Genomic DNA, 20,404 nt, shown 5'->3' on the forward strand with positions numbered 1-20,404 from the left:
GAAATCATGTGGTAGGATTTACTAATATTTTATGTCCTGACCTGTGGATCACATCCAACATGTTATTTAATATTCTCTCCTACCTTCTCAGTACCTCTTATAATTTGCTTTAAATATACATCACACAAGTCCTCTGCTGCCGCTACCTGTAAAAATCACTGGGCAAGACTAAACTCAATATATAATGTTTCCTCGTTACTATATCAATCCGTGGTCCATATTTGTTCCTTATGGCTACACTCCATCAAACGCTTCCTCTAGTTTTTTTTCCCCCTGTGAAGTAATTTTCAACTGGCGCTCATGAATCATTAAACCAAGGGATGGATTGTGGTTATCTGCAGGATACTGCTATTAATCTCTACTATCCAAACTACTGCCTTCACCTGAAAGATAAATAAAGTTAGTATTTTATCTCTACTCCCCATCATCGCTCTCTTTTTAGGCCTGGAGATTGTTTATCTGGAACTCAAATTCATTTTGTTTAGGGCCTGTCATTATTATTTTTCATGGCTAACCGGTAAATCATTGCAAGAAAAGTAATTGCTCAATGAGTCAGTGGTGGAGAATAGTAGATCCATTGTAAATATAACTCATTTTATAGGCTAGCAATTGACTTTTAAAATCTCTATAGGTCGGATTAACTAATAACAATGTATGTTGTATTTTCAGTATACCTGTTTTTTAATGTATTGAAAGAATAGGTGCATATAATTAATCATTTTAATCCTATATGTTGCTCCTAATAGGTGAAAAAGGATGTTGCAATGATCCCTCCCTACCACAGATGGCGGTATTGCACCTTTTCCCGTTTGCTCCTCGCGAAGAAGAATACAAGCGCTGTACCGGAAGTAAGGACCAAATTCGAACAAGTGGCACCGTGGCATTTAATATTTAAAAAACTAAACAAAAACTTAAAACAGGTAGCATTGATTTTGTCTTTGAGATGTTATTAATCGTTAACATCGGCCTTTGCTAAACTCATCGTGTATTTTCGCTTACGTTAGGCTAACTGATCTGTCTGCAAAATTTCCACCTCTGGCGTTAAATGTTTGCCAAGGATAGACTCGGTTTTGTTTGGACTATTCGGTGATATGACACCATTTAAGCAGTAAATCGCTTGAATTTAGTTTAAAAAAATGACTTCGGTGCGTGTTGAAGCGTCGCAGCCGACAACAGACGCTCACCTGCGTGAGCTACTGTGTTAGCCACGTAAACTGCTTTTGATTGGTGACCACGTAGCAGAAGCCAACAACTAGTTGGGACTTCTACTTTCCAACGGAATTGACTCAACTTGCCAAGCCAAAATGCGTTAGTCGTACGCAGATGATGAAGCGAGTCGTCAGGTTGATACCAGTATTAAACCGAAGAATGCTCAAGCTACTTTTTACCCTCGCCTTGGTTGCCTACATTGCCTGTAAGTATGCATACTTTTGCTATTTGTTTGTCTTGTTCATACCTTCCAATTATAACACACGCACACACCTGGTAGAAAAATGGCTAAACCTAATTTTGCATCTCATGATTTAGTAAATTAGATCAGGGAATGCTCAAATTTGATATAGTTGGCATTCAGGAGATCCATTGTATTGTGTTCTTCTACTCAAATGTTGGTAGGTAAAATAAATATGAATGTACTGTTTTTTTTGGTCTACTTTAAAAACATACATGGCTGGCTAAAAGGTAAACAAAGTCACTTTTGAAAGAATAAAAGCATTGCAAAAAGGCTTGAAAATGTGGACAAAATAAGGCTGTCTAGCCCAGGTTTCAGACATTTTAGCACAAGTGCCAAGTGTGAGTTGACTTGTTGTTATGACGTGGAAAATGGAATGAATGCTACTTTTTCCTAACTTGTTTACTGTGTCCACCCAGTCTCCCATGTTACTCAAACTTAACCCATTAACTCCCATGCACAGACCCCTAATTATACCCCAACTATAAAATGAGATCCAGCCATCACATTTGACGTTAATGCTAGTTTTAAAAAGAAAAACAATACTTGTCGCCATAGTATATTCAGAAAAATGTAGATGGAACGTGATTTTCCTGTTTTGTAATTGGTTATGTTACCACAATGGCGCCTGTAACTTTTTGACATGGCTAAGAAAGTGCAAGAATTCAAAAGTATAACTTTAAAAATAGTTTTGTTGGGTTTATGTAATGATTTGAATTGTTTCTCCCTTCTTTACCAGCTGTCTGGGGAACATACACAAACATGAGGTACATTTTTCAAAGATTCTTTGTAAACAATTAGCCTTTTTCCCAAACCTGTAATTCTGACCATTATCCAACTCCAATTTGTCAATGTTTCTTTCCTCCACTGCAGATCAACAAAAGAAACTGGGATGGATACGATTGAGCAGAAGATTGACGAAGTGAGTTGCACCGTTTTTTTTTTAACCAGCCATTTTACTTAACCAGAATGTCCACATAAAACGTAAAAAAACCTTCAAAGAATATATTTAAATAGCGTAATTCTTTCCCTCTTTTATATGCCGACTCTTGCAGTGTAGCGTTTGATATCAGCATGTTTATTTATGTGGCGCAAATTCAAATCCATTTTTTTGCGGCTTATCACGTACTGCAGATGTCGTGTGCTTTATTACCGTTAGCACCTTAGCTCCACTTTATCACTTTGACCTTATGGGTTAAAACACGGCAAGTGCAGGGAATTTCAAATCTAGCCAGCTTGTATCGCCACGCTTTGAAATCACCCTAAAAGAGCCTTTTGATGACGGCGGGCGGCCATGATAGCGCTCAAATTGTTTATTGAACACAGCCATCTTGTGCCACCGTGGCTATTTCACAGACTACCGAACAACCAGCTGCTTTGAACCATTATCTTTCTTTCTGAACCGGTTATCTTCACAAGGGTTGTGGTGGTGCTGGAGCATATCCCAGCTACCTATACCCTGATTTGGTGGCCATCAATTTCCAGGGCACAAGGAGATAAAGGACAATCTTAGCTAGGGTTAGGTAGCTTCGTCTACAATGTAGGTGTCAAAGTGGCGGCCCGGGGGCCAAATCTGGCCCGCTGCATCATTTTGTGCGGCCCGAAAAAGTCAATCGTGATTGCAGAATTTCTGTTTTTGGATTAAATTAAAATGAAGAGTATAGATGTATATTACATTTTCTGATTTTACCCCCTTTTTAATAAATAATTGTCATTTTTTCGACCAAATTTTTGTTTTTAGTTCAAAAATCATTTTTGTAAAATCTAGAAATGTATAAAAAAATTCTAAAATAAACATTGTTTTAGATCTATAAAAAACTGAATATTCAGGGATTTTAATCCATTTATAAAAAAATATATCTAAAATGGTCCATTGAGTATTGTACAGCACTAAGCTCTATGTATACTACTTTTTTTCACGAGCAAAGAGGGAGAGAGAGAACAATACAACGGCTCAAAGAATTCAAAGGAGCAGCTCGTCTTTACAATTACAGATCATTTGGCGTCTATAATTAAGATGGCATGCGTGTTTTGAATGTTGGAGGAAACCGACGTGACGAGAAAAAAAACCCGTACGATCAGGAGATGATGCAAGCTCGGCTTTTGAACCCCTCGCTTTAGAACTGTGAGGCAATCTGCTAACCAGTGACCCCCTTGCCACCAATTAATTATTTTTAACTTCTAGCCTATGTAGGCAATTTAAATATTTGCATTGCCTTCCATAACACACGTGTATGGTCCATCGTTTTTCTCCTTTTTAATTTAGTTATTATTTTTTTTAGACTTTGAATATATCAATATATTTAATATAATGGGCTGTGATTGCATGGGATTGTTTCATTTCAGGTTGTTGCTCCACTCCGTGAGAAGATTCGTGATTTGGAGCAGAGGTTTGTAACCTTTAGAACTACCGTAATGTTCCAAATATGGGATGCTATTATTTTTTTACCTATTGTTTTGGACCCAATGCATTGTCAATACAGACGCTCCCCTACTTACGAACAAGTTAGGTTCCGAGCGCTTGTTCATAAGTTGAAATTGATCAAATTTAAGTTGATTCAGTGCTAAATTTTATGTTATAATTTATGTTTAAGGACTATTTAAGTATATTGAAGGTTTATATAAGTGCATTTGTATGTTTAAGGCTTGTATAAGTAAAAAATGAAAAAGGTTCTTTGCGCACTGGAGATATGTCACACACTTCCACACTGCAGAAGAAGGTAGATGCTGGGTGAGCTGAGTTGTCACAGCGCCAGGTGTCGGTATTAGTGGTGGTAAGAAGTACTACTCGGAAAAAGAAATACAAAATCGAAGTTAACAACAATTTTTCCACATAAATGCAATTTGCAGACATGTTTGTAAGTAGGGGAACATCTGTATAGTAGCCATGTGCAGATTTTCAAAGTAATAAACACTTTCTTCTTTCCTTTTAGTTTTTCTCAAAAGTACCCACCTGTGAAATTCCTATCAGAAAAGGACCGCAAAAGAATTCTGGTAAGTCAGCCAAAAATAAAAATATGCAATTGCTCATCTGGAGCATGCTGTTTCTTTTATATATATTTTATTTTGTAGCTATTCTACTATGTTGTGGCTTAGATAGGAAAGTAACACAGTTGGACAGGCCAATTTTTTGTGTGGGCCATTTTCTTTGTGCATTACCTTTTTTTTAAGAGGTTTGTTTGTAAGTCTCTATTTCTGTTTGTCACATTGCGATGGCGTGGGTTTGAAGTTTGATTGAAAGTGTATTTCTTGTAGATTACTGGCGGCGCGGGCTTCGTGGGTTCTCACCTGACTGACAAGCTGATGATGGATGGCCACGAGGTGACTGTGGTGGACAACTTTTTCACTGGCAGAAAAAGAAATGTGGAGCACTGGTTGGGCCATGAAAACTTTGAGCTCATCAATCACGATGTCGTCGAGCCACTCTACATTGAGGGTAAGCCACTCAAGTCTATACATTTATTTATACCTTGGCAAAAAAAAAAAATTGTAAACTTTAGAAACTTTATTTTTAGATATTACAAAACTATTTTTGGACTAAAAACACAGAAAAAATGCATTCAAAAATGACAATTGTTGATTTAAAAGGGGGAAATCAGGAAATTTAATATACAACTATACTTCATTTGAATTTGATCATAAAACAGAAAGCCGGTATTTATGATTTACTTTCTCGGGCCACACAAAATGATGCGGTGGGCCAGATTTGGCCCCTGGGCCGCCACTTTGACACCCGGTCCATCTATACAATGTGTTGCAACCTCTTGTGAGCTGCGGTACACATTTTGCATTGGAAAAATTCTCTAAAATGTTAAAAAGGGGAAAACCAGGACATATATTATACATAGAATACTGTACTTTATAATTTTGTTTTTGTTTTATGGCAGTGGATCAGATTTACCACCTGGCCTCTCCCGCGTCACCCCCCAATTACATGTACAACCCCATCAAAACCCTGAAAACCAACACCATCGGCACCCTCAACATGCTCGGTGAGTACAGCGTGTCGTCGTTCTTTGACGTCAATCTCTGGTCTCCTAATAAGAGTTCTTTCTATCCTACAAAATAAATGAGTATGAGACAAACCAAATTGAACTGCTCTGGCTGAAGCATAAACCCATTGCGCGTCTCCAATGCATTTGCAGCCTTTCTAAAAGTATGTTCCCTCTGGTCCAATTGTCAGCTCTTTTTTTTCATCTATCTATTGTATTTATTCATCAATTTGCCATTAATTGCAAGGTTGTATCATCATACTGCTTCTCGCAAAGTGAGACTGTGCTTTTGTTTCATAGGCTTGGCCAAACGAGTGGGCGCCAGACTCCTATTGGCTTCCACCTCGGAGGTTTACGGAGGTAAGAATCCCTTTCAATTCTGTCTTGGCAATCAATGTGGGTCGATTCAGACGGTATATTTCATAAACAAGCTCGTCAGGGCCATCTATGGCTGCCACAAATGATTATTTTCATAGTTGACTAATTAAACAATAATAATATATACTAGCCTTCTGCTAGTCCCACACAAACATGAAAATTACTGTTATGCTAGACTATGTTATGCTAGACTGTTATGATAGACTATGTTATGATAGACTATGTTATGCTAGACTATGTTATGCTAGACTATGTTATGCTAGACTATGTTATGATAGACTATGTTGTGCTAGACTATGTTGTGCTAGACTATGTTGTGCTAGACTATGTTGTGCTAGACTATGTTGTGCTAGACTATGTTGTGCTAGACTATGTTGTGCTAGACTATGTTGTGCTAGACTATGTTGTGCTAGACTGTTATGCTAGCCTTCAAAACATTTGCCTGTAGGCCCCCAAAAAAGTAGAGTACCGTCAAAATAGGAAAAGCCGTGTTTCTGGGTTGAATAAAAATGAAATGCATGGATTAATAATGCAGGGAAGGTTTGTGATTCCGGACACATGTTGATGTTACCTCGCTGTCGAGTGAGGCTCAAGCGCCGCCAAGAATAAGATGACTTGATGACTTGACACACACTGGGAAGCCCACAGACAGGCTTTGTCAGCTGCATGTATCCAAGCAGCAGCAGCAGGACGGGGGAGGGAGGCTGCTGGGTGGAATTGTACTGTAGCGCCTTGTACTTTTCACGTGTACCAAATCAATATGTCAATACACCAGCAGCCAAACAGTAAGATGGCTGACACCAGATCTGGAGATATATTCCAGTATTTCCATAACACTGTCAAGTTAGGACACATCTGTGGTCTGAATCATAGTCATAAATGGAGTCATTTTCTCAGGTCACATGTCATGTCAGCCTCACGTGACCAAGATTTTTGTTGTTGTTTTCGCTCCAGATCCTGAAGTCCATCCACAAAACGAAGAGTACTGGGGCCACGTCAACCCCATTGGTCCACGGGCGTGTTACGACGAGGGGAAACGCGTTGCTGAAACCATGTGCTACTCCTACATGAAACAGGTATCCTTATTCAAATTATTTTTTGACACAATATTTTGGTTTGCGGGCCGCATTAACGTCAACTCGATTTTATGTGGGCCAGCTTAGATAGAATTTTTAGATTTTTTTTTTAATAAATGGATTAAAAGTACTAGATTAAAAGCCCCGAATATTCAGTTTTTTATAGATCTAAAACAATGTAAATCTTGGCATTTTTAAAATATATTTTTAGATTTTACAAAATTATTTTTGAACTAAAAACACAGAATAAATGATTAAAAATTACAATTATTGATTTAAAAAGGAGAAACTCAGGATATTTAATATACATCTATACTCTTCATTTTAAATTGATCCTAAAACAGAAATTCGGCACTCATGATTGACTTTCTCGGGCCGCACAAAATTACGCGGCGGCCCAGATTTGGCCCGCGTGCCGCAATTTGACACCTGTGCAATACAGGATTCTTAGACGCAATTTTTCTGCAGTTGAGAAACACCGGACTAGACTAATGCAAATTGAATGTATGACAAGGTTTTAGGATTCTATTCCTCGCTTGCGCTAGTCCCCACGCGTAAACCTCCATGGAATTTAATTACGTTACCCAACAAAAGATGGACAAGTTGATAGTTTCAGCCCTGACTGACAGGTGGTTTTTGGAGACGGGATCCTTCCAAGAATTGTCTAAATGAGTGTTGGGGGAAAAAATTAAAGAGCAGCCCAGTTCGTAGCCGAGGCGCTGGACGGAGGAGGCTGCTGATAAATAAATCACTCGCCTGGAGAAAAGGCATCAGGAGTCAATCACGGCACACCATTAAAGGCTGGCGTCAATCAAATCTAATCGCCAGAAGAAAAAAAATACCAGAAAAAAACAAAACCATTTTCATTTCATCATGAAAGGCTGAAAAAAAATGCTACGCTTACAGCCGGAGGCAACCCAAAAAAAAAGTAGCTTATGGCGTCCATTTCATCAATATTTAAAAATGGCCGTCAGCAAATGTTTAAAAAAATAAAATTGAAATATTTTTAACGAGTGGTGAATTTAGCACCACTCCTTTGATACTAATTGTGGTTTTGACAGTTTTTCTTTATGATTTAACATTTAAATTTGACAATAATTTGCTACTTTATGTTGGAAATTATTGCCACCAAAAGAGCTTCATTTTGCCATTTTATTGCTACCAAAAAAAGCTTCTTTTTGCTATTTTATTGCCAGTAAAAGAGCTTCATTTTGCTATTTTTTGCCACCAAAAAAACCCTTAATTTTGCTATTTTATTGCCACCAAAAAAAAACCTTAATTTTGCTATTTTATTGCCACCAAAAAGACCTTCATTTTATCCGTTAGTTTATAAATGGAGGCTGTGTTGTATATCAATTCATCCATTTTGACTGTGGGCAATGATTTATGTATTCTATTTTTATTCCATTGTCCCATCCTCATTAAAATGTTGTGTTTGCATATTTTCACACATTTCCCCTTTCGCTCCAATGACTCATTCAATATGCATTTAGATAAGTCATTTTCGCTACATAGATAAGTGTAATTATTCAAACTAATTAGATTTACCGTAGCAAAAGGGGCAGCGCCATTCAACGCCTTTATTATTTCTATACGTCACACGTACCTGATTATAAGACGCCTTAGTGCATTTGTCATGTTTTTCATCTCTTAACATTGTAATTATTACTTCTTTGTATTCATTTATTTCATTTCTCAAGCAGAAATATGCATCTTTGCCATTTTATTCTCCATTTCCACCCAACGAAATCAATTCAAGGTTTCACTCTCGCAAAATAAGTATGATTTTGCTTTTGTTTAAATGAATGTAATGTATAAATAATAGCAAACAAGTAGCTTTTAGCGCATGAGTCAACTTGAGCGACCTTTTTTAACACCTTGCCCCACTTGCGTCTTCTCTTTTTTATTTTTTTTTTCAACCGTGCTGAATACATTTGGTTACCTATACGACTTTCCTTATTTCTTATTCAGGAGAGAAGGCGCTGCATAATTTTCATGTTTTTATTCATGTTGCTGAGCCTCAAGTGTTGATAGGGCGCTGCGCAGGGAGGGTTTTGATCCATTAGGTCCCTCCTGCGAAGGCCAAGGTTTTTTAAAAACGATGGCCTCATTTTTGGGGGGGTGGGGGGTTGTCTGCATAATATTGTCCTCCTGGGCAGAATACAGTTATGTCATTCCTGTTTAACTTTTGTTTGTCTTGTTTTGTCAAGGCTGTGGGTTAATTGAAATAAACCCCAAACACAATTGACGAATAGAATGGCAATGGACTACGTTTTCTCGCTTATTTGGCGCTGAAAAAATGATCATTGAATAGAGGGTAGGGCTTATATGCGCACAAATTAGACTAAACATGCACAAAACTGAAATCGTGACAAGGACGAAATGCCATGGCGCAGGATATGGTCATTTATTTCAAAAAAGAGAAAAAGATAAACTGATAAAATGCAAAAATTAAATATTTTTATGTTTATGAATGAGAAAATTAAGCATATCTTGTATTAAAAATAGAAAAAATATTTAGTCTTGCCTGCCATTCGATACAGACGAATTTCCTGGTTGTACTGCTCACATGACATACTTTTTGAATCTGTTCTTAAGATTTTTCCTTCAAAGTAATACATTTGTACTTCAAACCATGAATATGGAGGTGAAAATTGGGAATCAGGGGGCGACTTATATACGAGAAATTTCAAAATGATACGATTTTTAAGGGTGCGACTTGTATGTGAGAAATGTTTTAAATTCTACAATTTTTAAGGGTGCCGCTTATGCGAGAAATTTTAAAATTCTACGATTTTAAAGGGTGAGGCTTATACACAGAGATGGTTAATATCCTTAAAAATGCGGTGCACCGAAAATGCTTAAAACGCACAATTGCCCAATAGAATAGCAATGTAATAAAGATGGCAGCGATTGGCTGAAACGTTTCTAAGGATTACCCATCTTTGTATTTTTTTCCAGGAAGGTGTGGAGGTCAGAGTGGCCCGAATCTTCAACACTTTTGGCTCGCGCATGCACATGAATGACGGGCGAGTTGTTAGCAACTTTATCCTGCAAGCTCTCCAGGGAGAAGCACTCACGGTAAGAAAAAGAAGAAAATGCCATTCTAACATGCCTCCCTCCCACTGGCCAAACATGACCACCTTTGAGTCTCTGAGCCTTCATCTTTCTGCTCTCGGATTGGATAAGAAAGAGTTTAGAAAATGAAAGAGACGCACAGTCACAAAACTTTGGGGAAAATAGATCATTTCACGCTTCAGTTTTCATTTGCTTAGTTTAAATTTTATTCATTTAATAAAGGGACTTGGTTTTAATGAACAAAATAGTTTGAAGGTTTTTAAACACAGCCAAAAATTACCTTACAGTCTAAAAAAGAATTTGGTTCAGTCCTTCAAATTTTCAAGGGCATTTTCATTCTTGTTTTTGAAATTTTCTTCATTTTTTTTAAACAAGGACCCCAGCTAATGGAAAAGAAAAGATTTCTGTGCGGACCTGCGATTCTTTCAATAATTTCGCATCATAAAATGAACTCGTGGCAACGGATAATAAGGTTGTCCTAGAATTTAAGTGAATGTAAAATAGCATTTACACCTGAGAAAAGTGATAGCGCTAATTCAGGGTTAGCTAGCCATGACGTTAATTAAGATCCTTCATACTTCTTTTAGGTGTACGGTACCGGTTCCCAAACAAGAGCGTTCCAGTATGTAAGGTAAGCATTGACATTCCTTCAAGTTAAAATGTGCATACATTATATTCAGTTCAATTGAAATTCCTGTTTAGAAGTCGTCCAACCAATCCGTTACGAAAGTTTAATGCTATTGCATTCATTTGTTGTCAATCTATATGCCTGTGAAGACTATACTATTGTTGCTTATCATTTTTTTTTTGGCATTAACTTGGCTCAAATGTCATATGCGGCAAGCAAATGGCTTTAGCGGAGGGCGCTGTTCTCCCTCCGACCGACTAATTGGATTATTTGATCACTCTGGCAAGAAATGATCAGAAAGATGTGAGATTATTTGAAGCTCCGGCCGGCGTGGCTCGCTACTTTGCCACAGGGAATTCATTCCATCCATTTCAGTACACCCTTGAACTTGTCCCGTCAGAACAGGCTGCTCGCCGAGCGGATATTTTCATAGATGACTTTCCCAGGTTGCAAATATCGTGATCATTTGCCGTTCTTTGACTTGTTTTTATTTCCACACCTGAAACGGCCCTTGTTTTAATTTCCCCTCTTGACTTTAAACTCGAAACAACCAGTACTTCAGAGAGAAACAATATGAAGTTATCTTGTTTTTTGTGGATTTTTCTATTCTTCACTGAAGTAATCCCACGCACATATACATCTATTTTTTGACCTTGGACCTCCAACGGCGCGTGCTCATTTTGCTGTTCTGGCAAAGCAAAGTCTTTGTGCGCCGTCAAATAATCAGCAGATGATTTGACACATAGTTCAAAATCCCACTCCTACGTGCATTTCAAGCTAGCAGACTGGTGGGCGTTATGTTAAACGCCTTATGACCTCCATTTCCAAATGGAAGAAGTCAAAAATGTTTAACTATCTCAAAAATATTGGGATTTTAGGCCGCTCGAATTAGCAGGAAATTCCCCCAGTTGCAGACAAGCGATTAGCCAAATAAAAACATCGTCCGGGGGGACCAAACGTCCGGGGGGGACCAAACGTCCGGGGGGGACCAAACGTCCGGGGGGGGACCAAACGTCCGGGGGGGGACCAAACGTCCGGGGGGACCAAACGTCCGGGGGGACCAAACGTCCGGGGGGACCAAACGTCCGGGGGGACCAAACGTCCGGGGGGACCAAACGTCCGGGGGGGACCAAACGTCCGGGGGGGACCAAACGTCCGGGGGGGACCAAACGTCCGGGGGGACCAAACGTCCGGGGGGACCAAACGTCCGGGGGGGACCAAACGTCCGGGGGGACCAAACGTCCGGGGGGACCAAACGTCCGGGGGGACCAAACGTCCGGGGGGACCAAACGTCCGGGGGGACCAAACGTCCGGGGGGACCAAACGTCCGGGGGGACCAAACGTCCGGGGGGACCAAACGTCCATGCTAAATCCTATTCCCAAAGTTGTTTGGAAGAAAAGGCACTTGCTTTCCAAAGTCTGAAAAAAAGATAAGAGTTTTTGGCAGTGAGTCAATAAGGCTAAAAAGAAAGTAGTGTAAAAGTTGAAGCAAAAGATAGCAACTTTTCCCAAAGACGAATAAACGATTGGAGAGATTTCCAGTGGTGGGACATTTTCCTATTTGGCCACTCGTGCGAAAACATCCCTTTCAGTAGTTTTGACATAATCTGGCAGGAAGGTTATCGACGGTGCCGATAAACTTCTTGAGTGGCGAACACAAGACAAACTACTTTGAAAACATGACTTTGGAATTGGCTGCCCGTTTGTCTTCACTTGTCATTTATTGTGTCTGTTATTGGATTTGCAGTGACCTGGTTAATGGCCTGGTCTTGTTAATGAACAGTAACATCAGCAGTCCAGTCAATTTGGTGAGTACTCTTTCAATCACTTCATTTTTATTTCCCACAACCTATTCATTCATCAATTTTCCTGCCTAATTGGGAAATCCTAAACTCTCACCATCCATTTCTTTAACCCTCCTGATTGTATTTTTTGTTTCTTTAATCCTCAGGGGAACCCAATGGAGCACACCATACTGGAGTTCGCTCAGCTCATTAAAAGTCTGGTCGGTAAGCGTATCTAATCAATGGACATAGTTGTCATTCTATGTTTCCGTGCAATCTATCGACCGGGCTTCTCCACCATCTTTACACCCTCCTTCTTTACAGTCTGCTCTAAAATCTACCCATTAGGCCTACCGAGTTTACATTTTAATCTCTAATTTATTGAAATGACTCTTAAATACAGATTACGCTAATTTTGAACAAGTCTTAAATTATGTGCTATGCTAAAGGGAATTTCATAAAATGATGAAGTAAGTGTATAGGGCGTACTTTAGTACAATTGGAAGTCTTTTAGTTGCACCTTATAGGCCGCTAATACGGCAACTCGACTACTTCAATGATGCCAAAAGACGATTTCTCGGAGACAAAAGTAAGAATCGTACAGATTTGGATGCATTTTTGTTCTCAAAAATCATCGCTACACTTTAAACGAAGCCAGGGTAAATCAACTGCCACAGAAATTGTCCCCAAAGTCCAAAAAATGATTCATTTAGTGCAACCGTAAAAGATTCATGAAACGCCGCCGTCGTCTTACCGACGATACGTGCGCCATCTTCTTGCTTTAAAAATTAAATGTATTCCCCAGACGTCAACGGCCATTCTTCCAGATGCACAAAATGTTCGGAACAAGCTTTTTGAACATAAAAAAATGTTCGTCTCGAGACCTGGTGTATTTCAGGGCACACTTTGTCGAACTTGAACTTTTAACCAAAAGTTTAGAGTCTCGGATTTTCATCTCTTTGCAAGATTTTTGAACTTTGCTCGAGTTGAAGTCTATTTTGTCCGCTCCCACAGTGAGCCAAAGTCAAATCCAGTTCCTTCCCGAGGCCCAGGACGACCCACAGAGACGAAGGCCCGATATCCGCAAGGCCAAGATGCTCCTGGGCTGGGAACCCGTGGTATGAACTCACCCAATATTCCACACCATCTGACCTCACAATTTCATACTTAAACCTTCAAATAATTCGTTTTAACCTTCACTTGACTTGCCACCGTTGCTAAAGTAGGAAAGTTTGCAGCCAGCTGCAAAGCAAGCAATTTCATTTTTTCACTCATTTGTTGTGCACCAAAACAAATGACGTTTAAAAAAAAAAAAAACAGGAAGGCCACCCCTACTTGATTGACAGCCAAAACTTGTTTACGCAGATATTATTCTTTTTTTTTTAAATATAATAACCTTCGCTGTGTTGCATCAAATTGACAAAATGTGCAGCAAGGGTGTTCAAACTTTTTCCCCGAGGCTGTTTTAGGAAGGTTAAAATCAAATGTTACAAACATCAAATATTATTACTAAAAAAGATCAGTCTGTAAAAAAAAACAAATGACGGAAACTATACTTTCCCAAATCATATATATAATAAGTATTCCCAATTTCACCTTTCAATAAAAAAGGCATCTGAAATCATATCTTTTTATTCTTCCAAGAAGAGAATCGATCCACTGCCGACCCCAATGTCTCTTTTGCTAATATATTCATAAAATTTAAACAACACGCATCACAGAAGTCTAAACATTATTTAGTCTCATAACAATTTGTCTCAGTTGGGAATGTCACATTTATAATAATGATCAACCTAACATTCCTAATAAGCAAAGCGTTTATATATGTAATGTTTAATATCCAAAATACGGCAAAGCATTCATGTATGTAGTGTTTAATTTCCAAAATAAGGCAAAGCGTTCGTATATGTAATGTTAAATATCCGAAATAAGTCAAAGTATTCTTCATTGCAAGCACTTATATAATATTGATTATATTTCCAACTCATTCATAATAATGATAAACCCAACAACCTCCATCGAATATAATATAATAAATTTCAGCTATGTGTCCATATTCAATGAGACATTGTCCTTTTTAATGCGAGCCGCTAAAAAGAAAACGTCTTCTTTTCCAGGATTAAATCATTGACATTTTCGATAACTCTGCTAGCAAATTGGATTTTTTCTTACCACTTAACATTCTTCTGTGAACCAACACATTTGTTCATTTCCCTTTTTATTTGCTCTCCTTTTATATTATCCATTTTTTTTTTTAAATTCTGGCTTTGACAAGCAAACCGCGTCACAATTCCAGATGGTTTGAATCCCGTCACGCCCCCTGTTGTGTCCACAGGTGCCGCTGGAAGAAGGACTGAAGAAAACCATCCAGTACTTCAGCAGGGAACTGGAATACCAAGCCAATAACCAGTACATCCCCAAACCCAAAGCGGCACGTATGAAGAAAGGGCGAGCCAGACATACTTGAAAAGGACACGCCCATCTTTTATTTCATTGGTGTGGAGGTACATTCTGGGATATTTATTTGGAAGAGACGTTGATTGTTGCCTTGACCTGGAGTTGTTGCACTGTGAGGCCCGCCTGGCCGAGTCGGGTCTGGCGTTTTAGCTTATTTAAACCAGCGTCTTTGTTTTATATTTTGTTTTTCTTTTGGGGGAGGTACGTTTGTGTTTGTGTGTGTGAGAAAGAGGCTTTAAGCTTTATAAAACACTCGGATCGAAGCGCTTTTTAGTCTTTGTTTGTCATAGATTTATTAAAGGCAGAGAAAGAAAAGATTTTGACAACATCCCCCCCTGCCAGGATGTGCATTATTCAATATCAGGTGAAGATGGATATTCTAATAAAATATTTACAATAGCTCGTCGTGCTATGACAATATATTCCGTAACTTGCGTTTTGTAACAGATTTTGAAAGTTTGTTTTGGACTTTTTGTTAGACCTTGCCTTTGGCAGGGTATTGACGTGTATAAATACTACAAATGCAGCATTTTATTAGATCCGTGTTTCCGCATCAGTTTCATTCAATGGACCTTGTAAAATAGGTTGCCTATAACTAATTACAGTTTGTTTTGGAGAGAAATAATGCGTGTTAAAACCATGACCTTTGCTATAATGGAGTTGACAACCATAAGAAACAGAATGGAGGAATACATTCATTTTTTTCCACATCATATGACTTGACAAGAGTTTTATTTTGAAGTAAAGCAAAGCTATTTTCTCACAGCACTCAACTTTGCATTCTGGTTCAATGCTTTTCTTAATCAGGCTAATTTGCATCTATTGCAAAAAAATACACAGCATGCATTTTTTTAGTTTTTTCCTTCCTTTGTGTGTTAGCGCCATTTCTGCTAATAGTAGTCGTAGTTGACGTTAGCGCCGTGTCTGTACGAGTTGGGGTCACGTGGGCCGATGGCCGCGTTTTCGTCGTAGTGATGCTGACGGCCGTGGTCGTTGGCCCGGGCGTGGTCCATCCAGTAGGACAGGTCCGTTTCTAGCCTCTGTTTAGGGGAAAAAGATGCCAGGTTTGAGAGCAGGATGGTATGTTGCGAGGGCTCAGTGGGCTAGCCAACGTGCTGGGCCAAAAGGCCAGCCTTTTGACAGTGTTCACCTTTGGCGAAAGGTCGTTAACCCAGGTGGTCTTGTGTACGGCTGACTTTAAAGTTTGCCACATTAACGTAATGACGCCCGTCTTTTAATTGCATCTGACATGCCATTTAGAGCAGGTTAGGTCTTGGCGTAATAAAGTAATGTTTTGGTGAAGCTAAGTATGCTAAAGCAGCCACACACACCACATTAGAAGAATAGGAAAATGTTTCTTTTTCAGCGGGCTTTTGCAGTAATGAGCCGCGCATGTGTGAATGCTATTGAAAGTTGGAATAGAAGCGAGTTGTACCCATGAATATGATGTACTCTTAAATAGGAAAGTGGTATTTTGGTTTTAGTGGCATTTCCAGGTGAGGTCAAAGGGCAAGCTAACCTTTACAGGTGAATTTAGTGAAATCGTTATTTTATTCAATTGTTTACTTGATCCATAATTGGCTTGACCGTTTTTGTCAAATGTTCACGGCAGATTAAACTCTTCTTTTCTCGTGAAAATGTCAACGGCGGACCATTGGAATACCATTTTTAATTGAATCAGGAAATGTTGTTTTAAATTTGGCAGATCCGTAAATTGACGTCAATATGGAATCGCTCAATATTGATTGCTATGCCATGCACAGCCACTTTGGACTTTATACCCTTTAAAAGATATCTCTTGTGAGCGTCTACTACGATAATACTATAGTATAGATGTAAATTTAGCCAAGGCATTGTCTCGAGGTAGTATTTTATTCTTGTTCATTTGAGGAATTAAACTGAAAGCCGTGTGGCCACTTATCCGCTTTGAAGTGACAATTGTGCCTAGTTGTTATTTCGATCACGTTCCTATTAAGTGCAGTATTGAATAATCAAGCCAAGTTTGCTTTTTAGCGACTGGAGTCCAAAAATTGGACCAAAACACGCTTAGCTTCTTTTTTTGCCTGGAATTTTTATGCGCCTGCAGCATTTTGCCGTGCGTCCGCAGCTATCGTTTATTAAAGATGAAAGTCTAATAAAGCATTTGTGTCAAGCGGCGAAGTAGGACTCCCGAGTGTTGCCGTATTAGCATTTTAAGGTCACCCATTTTCCAGGGAAAATGTCAACGGAAAGCGCCCTTGTATGGCAAATGGCCGCCGCTCTTGCATGCAAATTTACATGCTAATCGGCCTCTCCACTCGGCCTGTTATCTGTCACCAGACCCTCTTTGCTTGGCTTTGCTTTTTTCTTCTTGCTACCTTGTGGGAGAATATATATACTTTTGAAAGTGAACTGGAATCATGGGGTCTGTTACAAGACTTTATGGGTGCTCGGACGCTTGGTCACCGGTCAAATAGTGACAGAGTTTACTGTTGAAAACAGCCCTCAAAATTATATTCATGAATTTAATATCTAAGTACTGTTTAATATCTAAGTACTGTTTAATATCTAAGTAATGGTTACTATCTAAGTACTGTTTAATATCTAAGTACTGTTGAAACCAGCTGAATTTATAATCATGAGTTTAATATCTTTGAGAGTTTAATATCTAAGTACTGTTGAAAACAGTAGATATTTAGATATTAAACACTCATGAATATAATTTTGAGAGCTGGTTTCAACAGTACTTAGATATTAAACAGTACTTAGATATTAAACAGTACTTAGATATTAAACAGTACTTAGATATTGAACAGTACTTAGATATTAAACTCTATCTTAGATGTAAACTTGCCATCTTTTAGTGTATTGGTTCCAAATGTCTTGCATGCATTACTCACTTATAAATGACTAAAGGATTTTTTTGTTGTTCTGGTATTGCGTAGAGATGAGGATATCTTAAAGCTTATTGCAGTACGGCTAGTGGATCTGGATTGAAGCAAGTTATCTGTTATGATACATTTAGCTGCAATGTAGCCAAGCTTTTGCCAAAAGTCAAGTTGGTATGAGCCAACGGTTGCCAAGGACTCCAGGCCACGTGGACTCAAAGCAAAGCCCAGCCAAAGTCATGTGATGCTAGCCACCTGCTCGTCGTAGCCCAGATACATGAACTGCATGATCCACTGCTGGACATCTGGACGGCTGCGGTCCCAAATGTTCCTCTTGCTTCGGCCGCGTGGAGACAAGAATTCCTGAGCTCGGGAGGACGGAACGGACACGGGGGACTGAGGCGCCCCTCCCGCCGCCGCTAGAGGTAATAAAGTAGAAGCTTAAGTACAATCTGTTGCACTCGTCACATGATATGACGTCCAATGATTTTGAACCTACCATTTCTTTTTTTCAAGATCCTTTCAAGCACCGATCCGCCTTCACCCGAAACTTCTGCAAGGACAAAAGCAACATTAGTCAAGTCCAATCTTGAAGCTACAATTGCAGCTGGTTATTGGAACATAAATGTCACAGAAGGTACATTTGATAGCGTAGTTGATTTGACATTTTGTTTTTCCCCCCAAAAAATTCTTTACAGTAATCCCTCGATTACCACGAAAGACCACTGAGTAAATACATTATTTTATTTAGATATATTTCACTTGAGGGCCAAGTTCTATTTTCTGTGCAAATTTCCACATTTTTATGAACTTATCCAAAAACAATTTAATTCACCAAAAAATATATTCCACCTGAAAAAATATGCCATGTAGTGAAGCCGCCATATTTGAGGGATTACTATACTAGTGAGGCTAAATTGGTTCAGAAAATGAGAAAAATTCTTTAGTCCTAAATTGTTGCCCACCCCCAATTTGACAAGACACCTCCAGCCCTCCCCCCACCCAGCGAATAGCACGAGACCAGTCATCCCATCCTCAAATTGTTACATTAATGTGCCGAGACTTTCATCCCTTGAGAAGCAAAATTATGATTTCCTTTTAGTGGAGATGCTACATCATAATCAATGTGATGTTTAAATTGCCTTTGCAGACGTCTTTCCACCGTCGGAATGAATATCCTCTCATTTCTTTCCCCTTGTGGGCCTTCTTCTTCTTCCACATCTGGAAAAAGTCGCTAAACCACAGCCGTTCATTCATTCATTCATTCAACGTACAATTTACGTCGCCAGTTTTAAAATGCTCACACTTCCTCGAAAAAGTCACTTTTTAAAAAAAACACAAGTTTCAAACGTATAATGCAGTGGGCTTTCCGAAACATCATGTGATCTGGCAGAATTTGTGAGTCTTTTTTTTTGCAAAAATATCCAAAGTATAAGTCCACACAGGCCCGAAATCCTTGCAAAAGTCCGTTCCAAATTCCTCTTAAAACGTACCTGTAAAAGCCAAGAGGGTCATCAATGCAGCCAAGGCCAAGACTTTCAAACTCAACAGCTGGGCTGCCATCTTTTAATTGACCCCTTCACCCCTGCACGCACCCGAGCGAGCGAGCGAGCAAGCAAGCGAGAAATAAGTCCTGCACGCGAGTTAACCAAAGTAAAGTCCCGCCGCACGCAGCTGAGCTCGCAGACGGTAACTGAGCATTGACGACCGGAGGGGAAAGTGGGCGCTGCTCGTTGGCTCGTTGGCTTTTCTTCGGGGGGGAGAGAAGCGGCCCACGGCCATGGAATGTCGCCTGTGGAAAACAAGACTGCAGATGGAACTCTGTTTCACTTGCTACATTTCTACAGACGTCGTGAAAAAGGACCCACGTGGATCCTGTCGGCGGATGTCGTTTCCTTTCAATTTACACATCCATGACATTTGTGGAATAGAGTTCAAAAAGGAATACATTTTCCAGAGTAAAAGTGGGCCTACAAGAAAATGTTGCAGTTAGATTCAGCTATTCAATGCTGAGGGAAACTTTATTGGCAATGTGGGTGCAATTGCTTAGGGTGCAACTTATTTGGGGGTGAAGGAGCACTTTCCTATGACTATGTGCTTTTTTAGCCCATGCACTTGAAATTGTTTGGTTAACGGTGCGTGTGTGTGTGTGTACTGAATAGACTGTCTGTTTTTTTGCAGGTAGCAGCGGAATGCAGGAAGCAGCCAGATGTGGGCAGGCAGACATTTGAAGCAAACTCCCCAAGACCCTGAAGACAAAGTCACATTTGTCTCAAAGAGGAGAGAAAGCTTGACACTCTACCATTTGCTTTGACATTTTTCACTGCCCTTTTTCTCAAATTGGGCAGTAAGAAAATAAAAACCTTTTTGGTGCACAAAAATAATAATAGAGTACAACATATAAACCTTAAACCAACCAAATAAATTGGAACAAATTAAAATCTTAAACATTTCCAACTCATTACCATGGTATGAATTTAGTACTCAGATTGTAGCAGATGGTTAACACGTTGCCCAAAGCTAAAGTCGGCTGGCTACTAAAAAGAGCCAAAAACCAAACATTTTTATCTATTTTTATTTTAAATCAGCGATCTGTTATTTGCTACTCCTCACAGAGTTTGCACTTTGTTTTTTTTCCAGAGGCTGAAGCATACGGTGATAAAAATGGGAAAGTAAAGCGCAACGCAACTCCCA

General features: G+C 39.2%; 2 protein-coding genes across 2 annotated transcripts; one reads left to right on the forward strand and one right to left on the reverse strand.

Moving 5' to 3' along the window:
* Window positions 1–772: 772 nt before the first annotated feature.
* Window positions 773–15,556, forward strand: uxs1 (UDP-glucuronate decarboxylase 1). The gene is made up of 15 exons (XM_077728406.1): window positions 773–1,414; window positions 2,190–2,217; window positions 2,324–2,372; window positions 3,797–3,840; window positions 4,384–4,444; window positions 4,706–4,886; window positions 5,338–5,442; window positions 5,743–5,802; window positions 6,775–6,896; window positions 9,858–9,977; window positions 10,562–10,605; window positions 12,350–12,410; window positions 12,554–12,611; window positions 13,401–13,504; window positions 14,722–15,556. The coding sequence occupies exons 1-15, from the start codon at window positions 1,324–1,326 to the stop codon at window positions 14,851–14,853; spliced, it is 1,260 nt and encodes a 419-aa protein (XP_077584532.1). The 5' UTR covers window positions 773–1,323; the 3' UTR covers window positions 14,854–15,556.
* On the reverse strand, window positions 15,041–19,482 carry ecrg4a (ECRG4 augurin precursor a). The gene is made up of 4 exons (XM_077728407.1): window positions 19,204–19,482; window positions 18,210–18,263; window positions 17,966–18,129; window positions 15,041–15,883 (listed from the first exon to the last, which is right to left on the reverse strand). The coding sequence occupies exons 1-4, from the start codon at window positions 19,271–19,273 to the stop codon at window positions 15,734–15,736; spliced, it is 438 nt and encodes a 145-aa protein (XP_077584533.1). The 5' UTR covers window positions 19,274–19,482; the 3' UTR covers window positions 15,041–15,733.
* Between the last annotated feature and the right edge of the window lie 922 nt (window positions 19,483–20,404).

The sequence above is a fragment of the Stigmatopora nigra genome, chromosome 11, assembly GCF_051989575.1.
Source record: "Stigmatopora nigra isolate UIUO_SnigA chromosome 11, RoL_Snig_1.1, whole genome shotgun sequence".
NCBI classification, from domain to species: domain Eukaryota; kingdom Metazoa; phylum Chordata; class Actinopteri; order Syngnathiformes; family Syngnathidae; genus Stigmatopora; species Stigmatopora nigra.

Bases quoted from the DNA above. Each gene is read 5' to 3' on its own strand.
- ecrg4a (XM_077728407.1), bottom strand. From the start codon at position 19,273: ATGGCAGCCCAGCTGTTGAGTTTGAAAGTCTTGGCCTTGGCTGCATTG. The intron at 18,130-18,209 runs GTAGGTTCAAAA...TATTACCTCTAG, and splicing joins GATCTTGAAAAAAAGAAATG to CGGCGGCGGGAGGGGCGCCT. The intron at 15,884-17,965 runs GTGGCTAGCATC...TCCCCTAAACAG, and splicing joins ATCTGGGCTACGACGAGCAG to AGGCTAGAAACGGACCTGTC.
- uxs1 (XM_077728406.1), top strand. From the start codon at position 1,324: ATGATGAAGCGAGTCGTCAGGTTGATACCAGTATTAAACCGAAGAATG. The intron at 2,218-2,323 runs GTACATTTTTCA...CCTCCACTGCAG, and splicing joins GGAACATACACAAACATGAG to ATCAACAAAAGAAACTGGGA. The intron at 9,978-10,561 runs GTAAGAAAAAGA...TACTTCTTTTAG, and splicing joins TCCAGGGAGAAGCACTCACG to GTGTACGGTACCGGTTCCCA.